The sequence below is a fragment of the Balaenoptera ricei genome, chromosome 15 (genome assembly GCF_028023285.1).
Source record: "Balaenoptera ricei isolate mBalRic1 chromosome 15, mBalRic1.hap2, whole genome shotgun sequence".
Taxonomy (NCBI): Eukaryota; Metazoa; Chordata; class Mammalia; order Artiodactyla; family Balaenopteridae; genus Balaenoptera; species Balaenoptera ricei.
The window spans coordinates 22,855,115-22,874,968 of NC_082653.1; the positions used below are offsets into that span (position 1 = coordinate 22,855,115).

The following is a 19,854-nucleotide window of genomic DNA, read 5'->3' on the forward strand; positions in this document are numbered from 1 at the left end:
ATTCTTAACTTCCTGGTTTTTCTTCTCTCTGTAGACCCTCTCTCTATGTGACCCTATCTGGTCTCATGGATTTAAATATTGTCTAAATGCGGATGACTCTTCATGACTCCGGACCAACTGCTCCCCTGGGCTCCACACTCATAGGCCTCTTACCTATATGACTTGGATGTCTGCACAGACATCTCAAACTGATCGGGTCCAGAAAGAACTCTCCATTTCCCCCTCTAAACCTGGTCTCTCTACCCCCGACCACATTTAAGCTGTTTTCCCTGTCTTGTTAAATGGCACTGTCACTCATCCTGTAACGAAAGCCAGTAACCTGGGAGTTGAACTTGACTTCATTTCTCTGATCCCTCACCTCCAACCAAGCGTGTCTAACTCTTCAAAGCTCCAGAACAGATCTCAAAACTACCCCTCTTCTTCCCTCTCCACTGCCTCCACCCTCATCCAAGCCACTGTTACCTCTCAGAGGCTGGTTCAATAGGCCCTTTACCCATCTTCTAGCATCTTCTTGCCATCAGCTAGAGTGATCTATTTAAAGCACAAATTAGATTACATCTCACCCCTGCTTACTCCCAAGTCCCCAGTGGCTTGTCACTGCATCAACAATAAAGCCCCGGGCTTCCCCGGTGGTGCAGTGGTTAAGAATCTGCCTGCCAATGCAGGGTACATGGGTTTGAGCCCTGGTCCAGGAAGATCCCACATGCCGCAGAGCAACTAAGCCCGTGTGCCCCAACTACTGAGCCTGCACTCTAGAGCCCATGAGCCACAACTACTGAGCCCGCGTGCCACAACTACTGAAGCCCACGGACTTAGAGCCCGTGCTCTGCAAGAGGAGAAGCCACTGCAATGAGAAGCCCGCGTGCTGCAACGAAGAGTAGCCCCCGCTCACCGCAACTAGAGAAAGCCGCATAGCAACGAAGCCTCAATGCAGCCAAAAATAAATAAACTAAATATATATATATATAAGATATTTTAAAAACAAACAAACAAACAAACAATAAAGCCCTGCCCAGGGCTGCTGTGGCTCCCACTGTCCAGTCCTGCTCTGTCTTGTCCTTCTTCTATTACCCATCAAGTGCCGGTCACTCTGACCTTCTTACTTCCTTGAACATCTATCAAGCTTGTTCCTCCTTCAGCCTTTGCCCTTGCTGTTCTCTCTGCCTGGCATTCTCTTATTCTGGCTCATTTAAACTGAATAACTCAGTTTAAATGTCACCTCCTAAGAGAGGCCTCCCTGACTACCCTATTTAAAGCAGGTTCTGGGACTTCCCTGGTGGCCCAGTGGTTAAGAATCCATGCTTCCACTGTAGAGGGCATGGGTTCGAACCCTGGTCAGGGAACTAAGATCCTTCCCGCATGCCAAGTGGTGCGGCCAAAAACAGCAACAACAACAACAAAAGCAGGTTTCCCTACTAATTCTTCTAATTCTCCTTCAGCCAGTGGTTTGTATAAGGAACAGAACCTTTATTTTTAAAAAAAAAAAAATCACCTGCTTTTTGGAGCCTTCCTACTCTCCATTCAGTTTCCATCATGTTGGTCAATTTAGCCACTTGAATGGGAGAACATAAACTGTTTTTCCGCTGGGTGATCAGCATCTTCATTTCGTACAATCTGATATATAATTCTTAGAATCACTTAACACTTCATGCCTTCTGGAGTAGAGCTTTATATGGCACACACTGTGTGCCTGAGCTGGACACCACCCAACAGTGCAGCACAACAGGCTCTGAAGCTGGATGGCCCTGGGTTCCAATCAACCCCAGCCCTGCCGCTTCCAAGCTGTATGACCTTGAACAAGCATTCCAGTTATCCATTGCTGCGTAACAAACTACCCCCTAAGTTAGTGGCTTAGAATAACAATATTTTGCAGTTTGGGACAGCTCATTTCTGCTCCACTTGGCATCAGCTGGGGCAGCTCCAAGGCTGGGGGCTGAATCATCTGAAAGTTCCTTCTCTCACATGTCCGGGGCTTAGCGGGGACTGGAGCTGGAGTTGTTGGCTGGAGCACCTTCACGTGGCCTCTGCATGAGGCCTGGGTTTCCTCCCAACATGGTGGCTGCGTCCCAAGGGAGAGTGGATTGAGAGAGAGAGAGACAGAGAGACAGAGACTGAGAGACACAGAGAAACAGAGGCAGAGAGAAATTGAGCTGTAAGAGCCATATTGCCTTTTATGACCTAGCTTCCCACTGTTGCTTTTGCCATTCTCTATTGGTTGAGGCAGTTACAAAAGTCTGCTCAGGTTCAAGGAGAGGGAACATAGACCACGTCACTCAACTGGAAGAGTGTCACTGCCACACTGTAAAAAAGAATAATTGGGATGAGCTATATATTGCTGAGCCTGTCTTTGGAAAATATAATCAGCCACAAGAAGTTCCTAACCTTTCTGAGATCCTCTGCTGAAGTGTTGAGCACAGAGCCTGGCATGAGTGCCCAGGGCTCAGGAAACCCCAGGTGGCCTCCCCACCTGCATGGAGCCAATTCTGGGCCCCTGGCTAGTCTTACTCCTTTCGCTGTTTCCCTGGTGTGACCTGAGTCCAGAGCCCCACCTTGACCCAAGCCCTGGGCCCCTCCCCACCAGGGCCTTGCTGCTCCCCGGGCTCTTCCGGGGCCGCAATGTAGATTCATGGCTCCCCAAATCCAAAGACCTTCAAAGCAGGAATGGCCATCAGCCCCCCTGCTCAGCCATGAGTGTTGGGACCCAGACAGGGTTTGTGGTAGAGCCAGGACTCGGGCCCAGGCCCACATGGGGAGATCCAGGCCACCGCTGGTGTGGCCCTGGGTGTGTCAGGAGTGGCTGAGCAGCCTGCTCTATGTAGCATGTCCCCTGCCGGGATTCCCACCATCCAACATCTCCAAGCCCACGTTCTGCATAGATGGAGAAACTGAAGTTCAGAGAGGGTAAACAATTTCCGAGAGCCACACAGCATCTCTCTGTGCCAGGCCAGAACCAGTCTACAAGAAACGGGGACATCAGAGCTAGAAGGACCCTGTCATCTGTTACATCAGACTAAACCAAGTGGGGTCTTCTGAGGCCCGGGAAGCAGGAGGGCTTACCCTGGCCCTTGCCCCTGTGAAATGCCATGCCATCCTGTTTGTGGTGAGTCTTTTGTGGCTCATCTCCTCCCTTTACCGTGTGCTCCATGAGGTCAGGAACTCACCATTGACAAGTCCACCACTGTGTCCCTCAGGGTCCCACCTGGTGCCTGTGGACTGGGTGAGTGGACAGTCAGTGGGGGCAGGGGAGCAGGTGCCTTGCCAGGACGGGGGTGGAAATGCCCCTGAAGAAGTGTTTGCAGAGAACCTGCTGAGTGGCCCTGCTCCTTACCTGGCTCCGTGGGGGGCACCCAGAGGAAGGATCCGAGGATAGAGGGGGCACTTACACACCTAGACACACCTAGATGGGGATGAAGCCGTGCCTCACCGGGAGAGGGCATACCCCGGGAGTGTATTCACCGCTGCGGGGCAGGTGGCACAGAAACAGAGTGGACCTGGGCCAGCTGTGTGTCAAGGGCAGGAGGAGGTGAAGCAACAGGTTTGGGGGAAGAGGAAGAGGAGGGAAAGAGAGAAATGGAAAAGAAAGGAGGAAAGGGGGAGAAGGAGGAGGAAAAGGAAAGGAAGGGGAATAGAGGGAGGAAGAAGAGGCTGCAGACCGGTAAACACCAGCCTTGCCCCCCACGCCCGCCAGGGGGTGCTACCCTGAGAGTGAGCGCCTGCCCGCCGGGCAGCCAAAGGACTTCAAGTGGCTCTGCCCAGCAGCGGCTCGGTGGCGACAGGGAGTAGCAGCGAGGAGCGGGGGCGGAGAAGACGTGACAGACACAAGGGAAAATCAACAACACAGGAGCACAGTTCTGGAAGGAAAGAAACGACACCCACCAGAGCCGGGGCTCCGGGGTTATCCGGAGTTGTTCCTGTGGGGGACGTGTGGGGATCAGGGCAACCGTGTCCAGCTCGGACCAGCCCCCACGGGAGCCAAAACCTATTCCCAAAGCATCCGCTGGTCTGACTCCTGAGAACGGGTCGCCTCCATTTTAGCCCTGCAGAACCTGAGACCGGGGTCAGGGGAGGAGGGAGTATGCCTGGGATCACAAGCCGGTCACGGCGTGCAGAGCCGGGCATGCACCCAGGGCCCGACGCTCCCCACGACTGTGAGAGGGAAGCCAAGCCAGAAGATGCGGAGCACGCCCTGGAGGCGCGAGGTCTGGCTTCCATCCCGGCTCTGCCGCTAACCGTGGGCTGATCGCCTGTCTTCCCTAGGCTTCAGTTTACCCATCTGTACATTGGGATAATCGGTCTTGCTCTGCGAGGTTCAGGGGGGCGGAGTTCGCGCACGCTCTGCACAGCCTCGAGGGGCGAGGTGCTCGGCGTGTATATGGATGCTGGCTCCCGCGATCTGAGGTCCACCCGGCCTCTACCTAGGAGTCCCCCCTCTCGCCGCTCGCGCGACCCCTGCGCGGACGAGGGGAGCAGGGTCGCCTCCGCCGGGTGCGTTCCCCAGGCCAGCAGGGGAGGGGGCGGCGGCGGAGCGGAGGGGAAGGGAGCCCGGGCCACGGCAGCCCCGGCCCGCCTGACCCTCGAGGGGGTCGCTGTTGCTTCGCAGATCCCTCCCTCGCTCGCTGCCTGTGTCCCTCCCTGCCGCTCCCGCCGCGTCCGCCTTTTGTTCGCGGAGCCGCGCGCCCCCGAGCCGAGGCGGCGGGGCGGGGAGCTGGCGGGGCTGCGCGGGGGGCGGGCCGCGCCGGGCGGAGCCGGGGCCCGGGCCGCAGCCGGACTCGGAGCCCGAGAGAGCGATCGGCGTGCAGGCAGCCGGGGCCCGGGCGGGCTCCGGGGGCGCGGCGAGGCCGAAGGGGCGGGCGCCGGGCGGAGCCGGAGCCGGAGCCGGGGCGCCTGGAGGCGATCGGGCCGCTCTCTCCGAGCCCAGGGCAGCGGAGAGACCGTGCGGCGGGGGTCGGGGCCAGAGCGCAGCCGGGGGGCTGAGGTGGGCCGAGAGGAGCCGCGGCCCCAGCGGCCGGAGGGGCGCCAGGAGCCTCCCACGGGGCGCGGAGGCCGGGCGGGCCCGGGCCATGCGCGCCGCTCGCTGAGGCCGAGGGAGGCCGCGATGGAGGTGCCGGCGGGGGAGTCCCCGGCTCGGGGCTGCGGCCCCCCGCCCGCTCCCGCTCCGGAGAGGAAGAAGAGCCACCGCGCGCCGTCGCCGGCCCGGCCCAAGGACGTGGCCGGCTGGTCGCTGGCCAAGGGCCGCCGCGGCCCAGGCCCGGGCGCAGCCGCCGCCTGCAGCGCCGCGTCCTCGGCGCGGCCCGACAAGAAGGGGCGTGCGGTGGCGTCCGGGGCGCGGGGCTCAGGGACCCGGGTGGCCGGTGTCCGCACCGGGGTCCGCGCCAAGGGCCGTCCGCGTCCGGGGACCGGGCCGCGACCGCCGCCACCGCCGCCCAGCCTCACCGACAGCAGCTCGGAGGTGTCGGACTGCGCGTCGGAGGAGGCGCGCCTGCTGGGCCTGGAGCTGGCGCTGAGCAGCGACGCCGAGTCAGCGGCCGGGGGCCCGGGGGGCGCCCGCACCGGGCAGCCGTCCCAGCCCGCGCCGTCCGCACAACAGCCTCCGCGGCCCCCCGCCTCCCCCGAGGAGCCGTCGGTGGCCGCGTCGTCGGTGGGGAGCAGCCGCCTGCCACTCAGTGCCTCGCTCGCCTTCTCCGACCTCACCGAGGAGATGCTGGACTGCGGGCCCGGCGGCTTCGTGCGAGAGCTGGAGGAGCTGCGCTCAGAAAACGACTATCTCAAGGTGAGGGCGCTGGTGCGGGAAAGGGAGGCCGCGGGGAGGCGCGAGTGTCAGCCCCACCGGCCTGAGGCACCAGCCGGCCCGCTGTCCCACCGCACGAGCTGGGAAAGGGGCCTAAACCCTCAGGGGCTCCGTCACATCCCGCTTCCCATTGTATCTGGGACACCTTCTCCTGAGGAAGGAACCTGGAAGAGGAGACTGCCCAAAGGACCCTGATTTGGGAAGGGGGTCTTGAGAAAAGTACTTTGGAGGATGCCTAGATGCGGTACTTGGGATGGGGGTGGGTACTTAGTGAGGGGCTGGACCTCTGATTCAGCTGCTCAGAGCCTCCACCCCCAAGCCAGAGGCCAGGCCTTTGGCGGCTCTCCTTTCTGGGACAGGCACTGGTGTGCCGTGCTGCCAGGGAGACCTGTGGCCATCCCCTGCCAAGGAGAGGCCAGAACACCATCCTGAGTCTTTACCCAGGGCTTTCCTGGCTCAGGCCTGTCCCTGCCTGCCTTTCAGGGCGGGTCCGGTTTGAAAGCATTGACATCTGGGAACATCCCCTTGGCTAGAGTCCGACTTCCGCCCTAACGGTCCCACAGCCTGGGAGGATGATGTCGTGGGAGAACCGGTTCAGAGGCAGCTTCCTAAATCCCAGGGTATTATCTTCTGCCCAGTTTGGGACAGGCCCTGTACACACAGCAGCTGCACTGGTGCCCCACGGCAGTGCCCATCTCCTTCCCATGTTCCCAGTGAGAGGAGGGAAACTGACATCTGAAAGGGGCCTTTCCTTTGGCTGGGGGTGCTGGGGACCTGAGAGCTTCCCCGGGAGAGCAGGCTTGGCCTTCACGCTTTCGGTGGACATAAGCACCTGCTGGGTGCAGGCCAGGCTCTGTCTGCCCGCTGCCTGGCACCGAGGCAGCTTTAGGGACAGCCCAGCCCTGTGTGTCGATATTGGCCTGGGAAGCTTCATGGGTTCTGCCGCCACTGGCTGGGCATGGTTTGGAAGAGGCTGAAATGTACCTACTTTTATTAGTTGATGTCCTGGCACAATACCCAGAGCACCCCTGGCCAAGAGCCACCGAGTTCACGGCACTCGGCTAGTTTATGTCTGCCCAGCAACACTTAGCTTTGCACTGTAGCTCTTCTGGCCAAAAGGGTTTCTCTCTCATTAGAGTTTGTAAGGTCTTACTTAACTGTGTCTCCCCCTCCCTATTTTCCCCAGCATCTGCTCTCCAGTGTACGTTTAGTAACTGTTGTAGAATAGAAGGACAGGGTCTGTCTGAATCAGAATAATCTACCCCTTTAGCCTCTAACCTTTCCTCAGGCCAGGGCTTAGTTTTCTCATCTGTTAATTGGGAGGGTAAGCCTTCCTAAAGACCCCATTCGCTGTTGACAATCAGGGGTTCAGTCAGCTCCTATAGTATTCAAAAGCCAGTGGTGAGGAGAAGACAAGTGGAGGGTGGGTAAGAGGAGGGAGACAAGCCAGAAGGAGGCCTGGCCCTGCCCAGTTGGTGCTCTGAGCTGCTTCCAGCACTCCTTGCCTGAGCTGCTCTAAACTCGGACCCTGAGCTCCTCACTCCTGCCTCCTGGCCCCAACTGCTCCCCCTGGCAAGGGAAGATGGGCCATAGAGCTTTGCTTTAGGGTCTCACACACCCACCCCTGTGGGCTCCTGTTCATTCCAGGAAGTCAACAGGCAGAGCTCTGGAGTCCCTGTGAGCCACCCATGACTGTTAAGATGGAAAATAGTTCCAGAAGGTTGGGGATTGAGCCTAAGGTCTCACAGGGGCCAGGGCCAGGCTGGGGACCTCCCACTGCCTGGGTCAGGGTGCAGCCTCAATTTCCCCCATTCATGCAGTGTTTCTGGCTTCACGTGCAGGCCTTAGGCCACTGTTAGATCTGGGGTCTGTGCCTTCCTGGCTGTGTGATCTTGGGCCAGTTACTTAATGTCTCTGGACCTCAGTTTCCTCGTTGTATAAAGGGACATCACACATCTTCCAGCCTTAAGGGTTAAATGAGTTATGTGTGCAAACACCACTAGAGCGCCTGGCATGTAGCGAGCCTCAGATGAGGGTAATTTCCATCACTGCTATTCTCAAGTGGTATGTGACACATTTCCGTGGGCGCTTATCATGTTCTCTTGTGGACTCCATGGGGGCAGAATAGATCCTCCTCCTCACCTGAAGCAGTCCCAGCCCCTCATTCATTCATTCACCAACTACTTATTTAAGGCCTACTGTGTACCAGACACTAGCGCAGATCTGAGGATACAGCCATGGGAGAGGATGAAGTGTCTGTTTTCATGGAGCTGTTCATCTAGTGGGGGAGACTGAGATTAAACAATAGTCATACACTACGTCACAGTACAGATCGTGATAAGGGTGGGGAGGGACACAGTGTGCCGAGAGCACATGAAGCTGGGGCTAGGGGTGCTAAGGGAGGCCAGGGGCTGAAGGATGAGATGGAGCCAGCTGAATAAGAAGCTGGAGTAAGACCATTCCAGGCCAAGGGAAGTAGGAAAAAGCTCGTGGATTTCGAGGATCAGTGCCAAGGCTGGAGAGAGGAAGGAGATTGGATGGAGAGGTGAGCAGGACCAGATTGTGCGGTTACCACTGTGTATACATGGGTCAGTCCCTGAACTTCTCTCCAGCTGCCAGCCTCTCAGAGGCAAGATGAAAATCTAGAGGCCATGGATGTGGGCCATAGATGCAGAGGCTATTACAGGAGGTATTGTTTTGTTCATTCTACAGATGGGTAAACTGTGGCCACAGCGGGGAGGGGACTTGTTCCAGGTCCCAGAGCCAGTTGTCCAGGCAGCCAGGCTTGGAGTAAGAGTACCTTGTACTCTTGACGTGTTTCCTGCCCCTCTGGGCCACTTTGCTTCTAAGATGCAGGATCTGAGTTACCAGGAGAAGGACTTCAGATCCCCAGTGTGTTCCCAGCAGGCCTCGTGCTGCCTTGGGTTGAGTCCCACTGAGTCCAGTGGGGCCCTGCTTGAGCTCACCTCCCAGCTGGTGGGCGGCACTGGGAACCATCAACTGGGGAAGACCTTGCGGGTGACGGCAGATCTCCTGTGGCATGAGGCTTACTCTGGGGCCCGAGTGGAAAAAGTGGAAATGGGGCAGCTCTCTCTCAGTGAGACGATAGAAGGAGCTGCTACAGAGAAGGGAGTGAGCTTGCTGTCCGTTGAGTTATTCAGAGTTATTCAACCTTGCATGTTGGATAAAGACATGGGGTTTGTGGAAAGCAGCTGGTAAACGACACAAAATGTGGTGGTTGTGATTACTTGAGGAGGATATTTATGTGGAGGCTGTAGTTGAGTTGCCTGACCTCAGCCAAGGAAGTCTGCAGGTTATTAACTTTTAAGGTTCCAGGATTCTAAGAGACAGCTTTGGCTGCAGGGCAGACACATGGACTGTTTGACCTTCAAAACCCTGGTGGTCTGAAGTCTTCCATCTCCCCATCACCACTAACTGTTGCCCATGCATCTTTTGAGGACATGCTGGGAACCCACCTGGTGTGGATGGAAGAATCTGAGCGTTGGAGCCCAAAGACCTGGTCTAGAGACCTGACTCTGCCATTTACTGTGTGGCCATGAGCAAGTCACTTGGCCTCTCTGAGCTCTTTTTTTTTTTTTTTTTTTTCCATCTATAAAATGAAGATGATGAAACCTGCCTGGGCAACTTCATAGGATTGTTTTCAGGAATCAGGGAGGTGTGAATAGATAAGACATTTTGCAAGCAGTGAAATCCCTCATCTTTTAGGGAATTGTTATTATTGTTAGCCAATGAGCAGATAGGATGTCAAAGCCTTCATTCTTGAGGGAGCTGGGAGAAGCCAGGAGGGGGGATCCCCCTAGCTTTAGGATGTTGATAAATCAGGAACTGCTCCGAGGAGGACAGGAAGGAGTGATCACATTCCATGCTGTGTGGGCTTCATGAAGCGAGGCCTCCCCACCTCCTTGGAGGTTCTACATGTGAGTGTTTGAAGTGTAGCCAATCTAGATGTCAGCCAGAAGGGCCCAGAGGAAGCATCTAATTCCCCTCCAGTTCCCATTATACAGTTGGGTAAATGGAGGCTCCTGGTCACACAGCCAGGATTCCAAACCTGGTTGGTCTAACTCTGGGTCCTGTTCTTTCTACAGTCCGACTGGAGCATGAGCTTGTGGTTGCTAACAGCGTGTCTAGTCTGGGACATAGGTTGTTGAGAGGAATTCTGTTGTGTGCAGGGCTCCAGGCTAAGACTTGTTGGCACCAAGTAGAGAATGACATCTGCTGGGGCCGAGAACCTGGAGCCTGCAGGCGGTGTGTGGGGGACATGTGCCTGTGTGTGTGTACATGAATATGTACCCTGCACCAGTAGAAAGTGTGATTGGGACCAGGGATCTGAGGTCTTGGAGGAAGTGGTGGGGGTTTGGATCAAGACTTAAGGGTTAGATAATGGTTGGGTTGGAATCCAGAGTGCTGGAATGTTAGAGCTGGCCAGGAGACCCCCAGACCACTGATCTCCGGCCTTCTGTGGTTCTTGCTCACAAATGCTATCAACTATTAGATCATTTCCAGTGTGCCAGGCTCTGGGTTAAGTAAGTCCTTTACTCCTCACAGCAATCCTGTGTGGAGGGTTCTGATATCAGACCCATTTGACAGATGAGGAAACCGAGAGGTTATGTAATGTGCCCAAGATTGCACAGCTGATATACTTGGGAACCTCACTAGACAACCCCAAGGAGCTCCCTTCCCCAGTCTCTCTTCCACCCTCTCCCATGCAGGAGGCAGCTTGTGCCTCCAAGTTTCCCAGAGCAGGGTTCTTGTCTGGTTTTGCCAGTTATAAGCTGTGTGACTCTGAGTGAGATTCTCAGTCTTTCAGAGTCTGTTTTTCCTTCTGAAAAATGGGCGATAAGCATGCCTGCCCCAGGGTCATGGGGACCCTTTTCTGAGTGATGATATAGATCTAGTGCACAGTAAATGTTAGTGCCTGTCCTGGTTGTCACCATTCCCATACCTGCTTCTCCAGACATTCATTCATTCATTCATTCAACACATATTTTCCAAGTGCCTCCTAGGTACCAGGCCCTGTGCCAGGTGTCTGGGGCAGTAACCCACAAGTTGTGAAGCTCTCAGTTCCTGGGAGCTGTAGGGGGAGGACTCCAGTATATCTGTCACTGTGGGGGGGAGAGGAGTGGTCACCATGGTCAGCAAAGCTCCTGGCTAGTCCCTGCCGTGAGTCCCAGCCCTCCCTGTGGCAGCTGAGAGGTGGCCTGAAAGAAGCTGCTCTGAGAACTGGGTCTTTAAGGATCCTCAGCTGGTCGCCTGTCATGGGGGGAGGGGGGCAGCTCCAGCGAGATGGAGAATGAGCTGCAGAAGGTGAGACGGCTGCTGCTGAGGCCTTAGGGGGACCACGAAGCTACCAGGGCTCCCAGCATTCCTTACAGAGGGGTTTGGCCTGTGTCCCTGGGCACACTCTTTCTTGCACACACAAACACATGTACACATATTCACAGCGTGTGCTCAGAGATCCGCGACCACTCACACATGTCTCACATACACATCCAGGGACATGCTTGTGCTGTCTGTTTGCAGAAGCACACCTCCAGACTTATTAGGGAGGAGACCGGCTCAGAGAAGTACACAAACCCATGCAAGATACACCACCTCCTGTCTCATCACACCCGCAGTTATCAAACAGACACAACAGAGACTCACACCATCTAGGAGACTGCTGGCTCAGAAACACACACTTACACACCCCCAGACACACTTGGCCATGTCCCAGAGATGGACACACCCTGGAGACACCATCAGACATATCAGAAGCACACGTGTGTATGCGGGCGCACACACAAACCCACCCAGAGTCATTACACACAGGTGCTCGCATCCGTGGAGATCCACAGATACGCCCCTGCCAAGCGGGCTCAGACACAGCTCATCACCCAGCCACCCACGCTGCCTCTTCCACAAAGAGAGCAAGCAGCAGAGGTCCTTGCACGCCCGGGGCTCATAGACACACACCCAAGAGACACACGTGAGCAAGACATGTAGCTGTGTACATAGAAGCAGGACACGAGCACAGAGCACTCAGATGTCAGACCTGTAGCATTTGCTAACAGGAGCCAAAGACCCACAGACCAGGTTACCCAGACACACACACACACACAAACTGGCTGTGACATTTCAGCTACACAGAAACACAGGAAATCCTGGCCCGTGTCTCCCTGGAGCTCATGTGTACAAACTACTGTTTTCAGCTCCTCCATGAGGCTTCCTTCCACTAGGCTGCTGGGAACAGTGAGGAGTGTGGCAGGGGCTTGATTTTGCAGTCTTCTGGATCTGGGGGTCCTAGGAGCCTGGCTGGGGCTGAGTGGTATGTAGGCAGATAAGGGGCTGGCAGGTCACCAAGGTGGAGAAGATGCACCAAAGGCCCTCAGGCCCCGGACACCCAGCACTTGGGCCTGGGCCCAATGAGCTGAGTGAAATGGAGCAATTGTCAGGCCTGCCAGCGCCCAGGGGCAACTCCCTTCTAATTTCCTCGGAATTTCCTGCTTGCCCTCATCTCCCGCCTCCTCCCTCCTCCCCCTTTGCTGGGGACTGTGGAGGACCATGCCACTGCCATCCCTAAAGGGTGCCTGATTCTGCCTGGGAAAAGGAGGCCAGGATAGAGAAGGTTGGAGGACATGTGAGCACTCAGAGGAGGGACCTGGAAGACTTCCTGGAGGAGGAGGCATTAGAGTTGAGGAGTTAGCCTTGAATGACTGCCTCTGTGTCCAGCTGCTGGGACCGTGCCTGGCACATCGTAGGGACTCAATAAATATTTGTTGCATGGTTGAATGAAAGGCAGTGATCAGGGTCTGCAGGTGGGCTGCAGGCCGGCTGCAGGCTTAAAACAGAAGAGCTGGAGGGAGTTGTGGGAGGGGGCAGTGGTGAGGGAGAGGCGGGGAAGGGGAGTTGGGCCTGCTGGGGAAGGGCACTGAATGCCGAACTGAGCTGAGGCATTGTGAACACCTTGCTGGGAGGGGGCCGTGTTGACCTATAGCAGAGCTAGGAGCTGCCTCCTTTCCATGTCTGTAGCACCGGACACAAGGCCCCAGGGCCTCTCGGGAGGGAGGTGGACAAATTCCACTTTTGGGATCAGGTCTGGGACCAACCCTTGCTTTGTCACCGCCTCCCTGTACATGAACCCCATGTGCAAGGCCCCCTCATCAAGCCTCAGTCTTCCTATCTGTAAAATGGGAACTTAATCCCTTTCTTGCAGAGCACTTGGGAGGATTAGTATTCAAGTATATGGCACATCCAGCACTGTCCTGGGCACAGCGGAAGGGAGGGAGCCCCATGTCCTGTGTAGCCTCTGGGGCAGAGAGAGTTCCGCAGGGGAGGGGCTTGGCTAAGTTCTAAGCAGAGGCCTGACCAGCAGCCAAGCTTATTACTAAGGTCATTGCCCCGGGTGCCCCATAGGCGTGACCTCATCTGCAGTCACATTCTCTTCCTTCTGGTGCCAGAAGGAACTTGGAGCTGGGGTGAGGAAAGAGCTAGAGACTCTGGGGTGTTCTGGGCCAGGCTGGCCCTGGCATTCACTGGAGACCCACAGGTCAGCAGATAGCACTGGCCTCCCTGAGGAATGGCAGGGAGTCAGAGAAGGTGGGAGCAGCAGGCCAGCCTTTCCCTTCTCTGGGGTCCAAGGTGGTGAAGAGCACTGTGGTCTAGAGCTGAGCCCACCTGGGCTTGAATCCTGGTTCTGCCTTTTCCTCTATGAGCTTTGCCTTTATAAGCCTCAGTCTCTTCATCTGTAAAATGGGGATGCTGATCCTCCTTTGCTGATGGAGGGTTGCCTTTGGGGTCCCACATTCTAAGACTGGGGTGAATAATCTCCCATTGCCTGCACCGCAAAGAGAAGCTCGGGCTCCAATAGAAAAACTGTTTTGGGTCCTGTGGCTAGGCTGGACCAGTTAAACATCTTTCACCTGGTTTTGCCCCAGATCCACATGGGATCTTCTGGGTCAGTTGCATCAGCCTCTCCCCTCCACACCCATCCTGGGCCCTGCCCAAGTGCCTGGGTGGCCTGTGTGGTCCTGCCTTTCTCAGCCTCACCTCACCCCTGCTTCACCCAAGTTCTGAGTGCTCCATGCACCCCAAGCCTCTATCCCTGAATTCTTCCCACTGCGGGGGGCCTTTGTACTGTAGTTCCCTCCCGCCTCCCTTGGTTTCCTCCTCCACCTTCATGTGTTCAGCTCCAGGCCAGGCTCCTGTGTTAGACACGTAGGGGCTTCCTATAGGCTCCTTTGGGGCATTTACCTCTACAGTAATTAGATTATTAATGGGATAATTACAGGTTTCACTCCAGCCCCTCCCCCTGTGTGCTCTGCATGAGGGCAGGGATCTTACCAGGGTGGGACTTAACCCCTTCCTTTCACACAAGTGTAATTAAACTGAGGCTCAGAGAGGTTAAAGGGCTTGCCAAAGGTCACACAGCCTACAAGTGGCAAGAGGCAGAAGGACTGGGGTCTCGTGATGCTCTTTGCTCAGATATTTGGCTGTAGCCCAGAAGCCCTTTGGGGGATGTTTTAAACACATCCAGATCCAAAAGCTGCCTTCCTTCCTGTCAACAGAGAAAGGACAGGAGGGACACTGTCAGGTGTCCCCCCTGTGAGTGCCCCCCAGAGGCATCAGGGACTGTGGAGGTCTCCCTGCTCTGGCGCGTGAGGCCTGGAATGGGGCAGTGACAAGCCAGGCCTGGCCTTGGTGGGCAGTGGTCTCTGGGCATCTCCTCCCTGCCCACCCCCTCCACGCACGCACACACACACACAGCTCCCCACCAGAGAGAGTGTCTGTGGTCTCGTGCGCAGAGCTGTGCCACATCTGGGAGGCTCACTCCTGATTGCCTTTGGAGCCTTCATCTTCCTGAGCCTCTGTTTGCTTATCTGTAAAATGGGCATAAAGTAATAGCACTTTCCTCAAAGGGACTGTCATTGAGATAACAGACATTCATTCAGAGCTCAGCCCGGTGTCTGGCACATGGTAAATCCTTGTAAATGTTAGCTATTATGATTCTCACTATTGTCCCATTATAGAGACTGTCTAGTCTAGTTTACTAGAGCTCAAATTGTAGTCAAATCCTGGCTGTGCCATTGAACTGTGACTTTGAGTTGACCTTTCTGACCTCAGTTCCTCACCAGTCAGTGGGGTGGCTGGGGATACAGTGAGATAGTATGTGCTACCTGGCACATGCCTGGCACGGGGGGAGTGCTCAGCGAGCTCAGTGCCTGTTACTGTTTTTTGCTGTCTGAGAGGTAAGTTCAGGACCTGTCTTCCCTCATGACCCTGTGGGTCACTGGGACCAGGCAGCCTCCATGCCAGTGGGAGGGGGCATTGTGTAGCATGGCTGTGCCTGTCTGGGATCCTGGCCCTCCTCTTCCAGGACCTTTGACCCTGACTCCCCTAAAACTAGAGCCGAGCCTCCAGGCAAGGAGGCTAAGCTGGGAGGCGGGAGCCCAGAGTCCCTCCCTGCTTGACTCTGTTCAGTCTGGGGGACTATGGGGTTGTCCCCAGTCCCGCTCTAGGCTCAGTGTCCCTGCTCATGAAGGGATGGAGTCTCTGGGTTCCCCTCCGCCTGCTGCTACTCCCACAGTCTTGGCTTTTGAGCTGGGAGGGAAGTGGAGCTCTGCAGAGCCTTCTGCCCTCCTTGGGGTCCAAGTGTGAAGATCTCATCTGGAGCCTTGACAGACCCTGGAGGACAGGCAGAAGGGCCAGCAGATGGCTGCGCTGGCCTCTCGGGGGGCTGGCATGCCGCCCTTGTGGCCACTGCTGGCCCAAACTGCAGGTCAGCCCTTCCGGGCTAGGGTGAGTGGCCCGGGCCAGAGCCAGGGTGGCAGATGGGCAGGCAGCCTGGGCTTTGGCCTGAGGGAGGGACCGTGGGGGGCAGGGTGGTGTGGGAGAAGGCGGGCCAGGCAGAGGCTCCCGCAGAGTGAAGGTTCTGGGTCCCTTAGCTCAGCAGTCATTCTTCCTGCGTCTGTTGCCCATTGGTGGGTTGGGTCCCTAGAACCTGGGCAGGAGGTGATAAATTTGGGTAAGGTTTGAAATTGGGCAGGGACGCAGTTGGGCTGGGACCTGTGATACGCTCCTTGAAAGAAACACAGGGTTGAGATGGACACAATGGGCTTAGAAGGGTCTGGAAGGCTTCTCTGAGGAGGTGACATTTAATTGGAGGCTTCAAGTAGGACGGGGAGCCGGTAGTGGGAGATGCAGGGGAGGGGAATCCAGGCAGAGGCTTAGAGGTAGGACAGGCAAGATGTCTTCTGGATGCTGGGAGAAGACCCGAGTGGCTAGAGTGTAGCCAACAAGAGGAGGAATGGGGAGAGATGAAGATGGACAGGTAGGCGGGATCAGGCTTCTGTTTTGCTTTCAGGTCCGGTGGTTTACATACCATGAAATGAGTTTTGACAAATGCACACAGCTCTGTTAACCACCACCACAATCAAGACAGAACCATCGACCCCCAAAATTCCCCCGTGTCCCTTTGTAGTCAGTTCCTCCTTCCTCCCCCAGCCCCTTGCAACCACTGATCTGTTTTCTGTCCCTATAGTCTTGCCTGTTCCAGAGTGCCATGGAAATGGCTTAATACCGTACGTAGCCAACGGAGTCTGACTTCCTTCACTTAGTATAATGCATTTGGGCTCCAACCACGTGGTTGTGGGTATTGGCATTTCCTTCCTTTTTATTGCTGAGTAGTATTCCATTATATGGATGTACCACTGTTTAGCCATTCACCAGTTGAGGGACATTTAGGTTGTTTCCAGATTTTGGCGATCATTGGAGGGTCTTAAACAGGAGAGTAGCAGTTTACAAAAAATCACTCCATGTACTAAGTGAAGAACAGATTAGTGGGGAGCAGACTGACCATCATGGGGACTAAATCCAGTGATTTGGTGATGAATCTGGCCCACCATAGTTACTCACTAATTGTTCATACAAAACGGCTGTGCTCTGAGGTAGCCAGGGAGGCTTCTTGGTGGAGGTGGCATTTGAGGTGGAGCAGTGAGGAGGTGGGAGACAGATGCAGAATGGAAGGAGACCCAGGCAGTGCAGAGTCCCTGTCAGAGCTGGGTGGGCTGAGACCCCGGCTCCCTGCTCCCGACCCAACCTTAGTATCCCAGGGTTTCTAGAATGTGTTGTGCAGGGCCCAGATCAGAGTTCCCTGGGGACGCTGGGTGAACAGGCCCCTCCCAGGGTCCACCCTAGCCCTGTGGGGGCTGATTCTCTTGGGTGGGAGTTGGCCAGGGGACCTCTGCGCTGGAACAGTCTCTTCCTTGGTGGCTGGTAAGAGGCTGCCTCCTCGTGCCTTCAGGAGCCTCCTGTCTCCCTGGTTCCTTCCCTGTCCCCTGTGGGCCAGCTGGGAGCTGTTGCTGAGGCTCACCCACCCATTGCTGCTTGCTGTGTTTCTGCAGAGGGGCTTCGTGTTTGGTCACTTTCACCTCCAGCCCCATGGGTCGGGAGACCTTCTCACCATCTACTTTTCCAGACCAGTTCCATCAGACCCAGGCATCTGGAGTCACTGCGAGTGTTCCAGTAGCCCCACATCTCACCCCCGCTTCTGTCCTCATTGTGCAGAGATTAATCATCTTACATTCCTGTAGGTTTCCTGCAGAAAGCATTCTTTCCTGGAACATTTTATTTTGCTTTGGCCGCACCGAACGGCCTGCAGGAACTTAGTTCCCCGACCTGGGATCGAACCTGGGTCCACAGCAGTGGAAGCACCGAGTCCTAACCACTGGACCGCCAGGGAATTCCCTGGAACATTTTATTTATTAATTAATTTATTTAAATTTTATTTTTATTTATTTATTTTGGCTGCGTTAGGTCTTTGTTGCCACATGCGGGCTTTCCTCTAGCTGTGGTGAGCGGGGGCCACTCTTTGTTGCGGTGCGCGGGCTTCTCATTGCGGGGGCTTCTCTTGTTGCGGAGCATGGGCTCCAGGTGTGCGGGCTTCAGTAGTTGTGGCTCTGGGGCTCAGTAGTTGTGGCTCACGGGCTCTAGAGCGCAGGCTCAGTGGTTGTGGCGCACGGGCTTAGTTGCCCCGTGGCATGTGGGATCTTCCCAGACCAGGGATCGAACCCGTGTCCCCTGCATTGGCAGGCGGATTCTTAACCACTGCGCCACCAGGGAAGTCCCTCCTGGAACTTTTTTTTTTTTAAATAAATTTATTTATTTATTTATTTATTTTATTTATGTATTTTTGGCTGTGTTGGGTCCCCGTTGCTGCGCACGGGCTTTCTCTAGTTGTGGCTCGCGGGCTCTACAGCACCGGCTCAGCAGCTGTGACGCACGGGCTCAGCTGCTCCGCGGCATGTGGGATCTTCCCGGACCAGGGCTCGAACCCGTGTCCCTTGCATTGGCAGGTGGACTCCCAACCACTGTGCCATCAGGGAAGTCCCCCTCCTGGAACATTTTAAATGTGGCGTGAAAGCGGAGCTCTGCTTCTCCAGCTTTATGCCCTGATGGTGGAGAGCGAGAGTCTGGGGTGGCGACCCAGACCCCACAGATGAGGCAGCTCCAGGGGGAACACAGACTCCATCTTATTTTGTGCCATGTGCTGAGAGTAATTCTCAGAATAATGTTTTTAAATGTTTAAAACAAAATATAAAGGAAAGCAAGCATATTGAAATATAGTTATCAAAGTATATTTTTAAAATTATGATATAGTAATATGTGTGTTTATTAACTCATAAGATCTGGAAACAGGTCTGTTAACTACTGTAATTTCAAAGTACTGATGAGTGTATACAATATTTTGACATTTCTGCAACAACTGTTATGGGATATGAAAATATCTGTGGTTTCTTTTGGTGCCAAAGCTGTAAGTACTGCTGATACAACTGTGGCTTGTCCAGAATAGAAGGAAATGTTAATTTTTAGTTAGCATTAGTGAAAGTAAAGACATGATTTTTTTTTTCCCCTTCCCATCCAAGTTCATGGACTCCCTGCGTTCTGGTGCAGATGAAAGAGCCTGAAGTCTGCAGCCCGAGTCCCGCTTGGACGTGTCTCTGTGTGACCCTGGACACAGCCCACCTCCCCTGTGCTCCTCGGCCGCTCTTTGCCTCTAGAACAGAGGTGGTGATTCCTGTCCTGCCTGTCCGTGGGGCTTCTGTGAGGACCCGTGAGATGATTCACATGGAATGTCTTTGTAAACTGTGAAGCCCCGTGCTGCCATGCGATGCCACGCTATTATTAGCGGTAGTGTGAGCTCATGTTTGGCCCTCCGGCCCAGTGTGGACCAAAAGACTCTTCCTGGCCAATTCCCTCAGGATTCCTGGGAACCAATCCGTTTCGGGGAGCGGGTCTGCCCCTGAGAGGCTGATTCCTGCAGGCTGACCTCATGGGTCATTAGGGCATGTGAGGGAGGATGGACAGAGGTGTACTTGTGGGCAGGGAGTGGGTGGGTGAGCTGAGGTTCGAGAGACCCTGCCCATTCTCCTGAGGTGGCATGGGGGTCCGAGGCCAGCCCTGGAGCAGCCTAGGCTCTCCCTGACTCTTTGTAGCTGACCTGGGGCTGGGATCAGGAGGGCCTGCCCTCTCTGGGCTGTGAGAGAGGCTGGGCAGGGCAGAAGCCATACTCCTTTCATTCATTCATCTACCCACCCATAGACAGTGATGGGTGCCTGCTCCGTCCCATGTCCTGTCCAGGGCTGTGCTGGGGACCAGACACGAGTCAGACCCAGCACCTGCCCTCCCCGCCAGCTCTTGGGAAGATAGACTTGAAGACGAGCAAATGCAACCTAAAGTTGTTAGCACAAGAAGAATGGAGTTCAGAGTGTGGGGTTTGAATCAGATTGGGGGAGGAGGGAATACTCTGGAAGGATGAGAAAGTTAGCAGTTAGCCTGGCAAAGGCTCTCAAGCAGAGGGAATAGCCCAAGCAACCCTGGGAGTAGAACACACAGTTAAGATGCACTGGCCCAGGGTTACAGGGCTTGTTTGGATTCCAACTCCACCGCTCCTTTGCTTGAGCAGCTCTGGGAAACTTCTGAGCCTCAGTTTCCTCATCTGCAAAGTGGGAACATTTTCCCTACCTACTTCACAGAGCTGGTAAGGGTCAAACTATTGTGCATGTACTGTG

General features: G+C 55.4%; 1 protein-coding gene across 3 annotated transcripts in view; it reads left to right on the forward strand.

Annotated features, from left to right (window-relative positions):
* The first annotated feature begins 4,988 nt into the window (after positions 1-4,988).
* The window catches only part of MTCL2 (microtubule crosslinking factor 2), a 72,524-nt gene continuing 57,658 nt past the window's right edge, over positions 4,989-19,854 (forward strand). For all 3 annotated transcript variants that reach the window (XR_009497744.1, XM_059898522.1, XM_059898523.1), the window contains exon 1: positions 4,989-5,770. Coding sequence is in view for 2 of the 3 variants with exons in the window: in XM_059898522.1 (XP_059754505.1) it covers positions 5,096-5,770 (675 nt within the window). In the remaining variant the exon portion in view is untranslated. The remainder of the gene's footprint in view (positions 5,771-19,854) is intronic.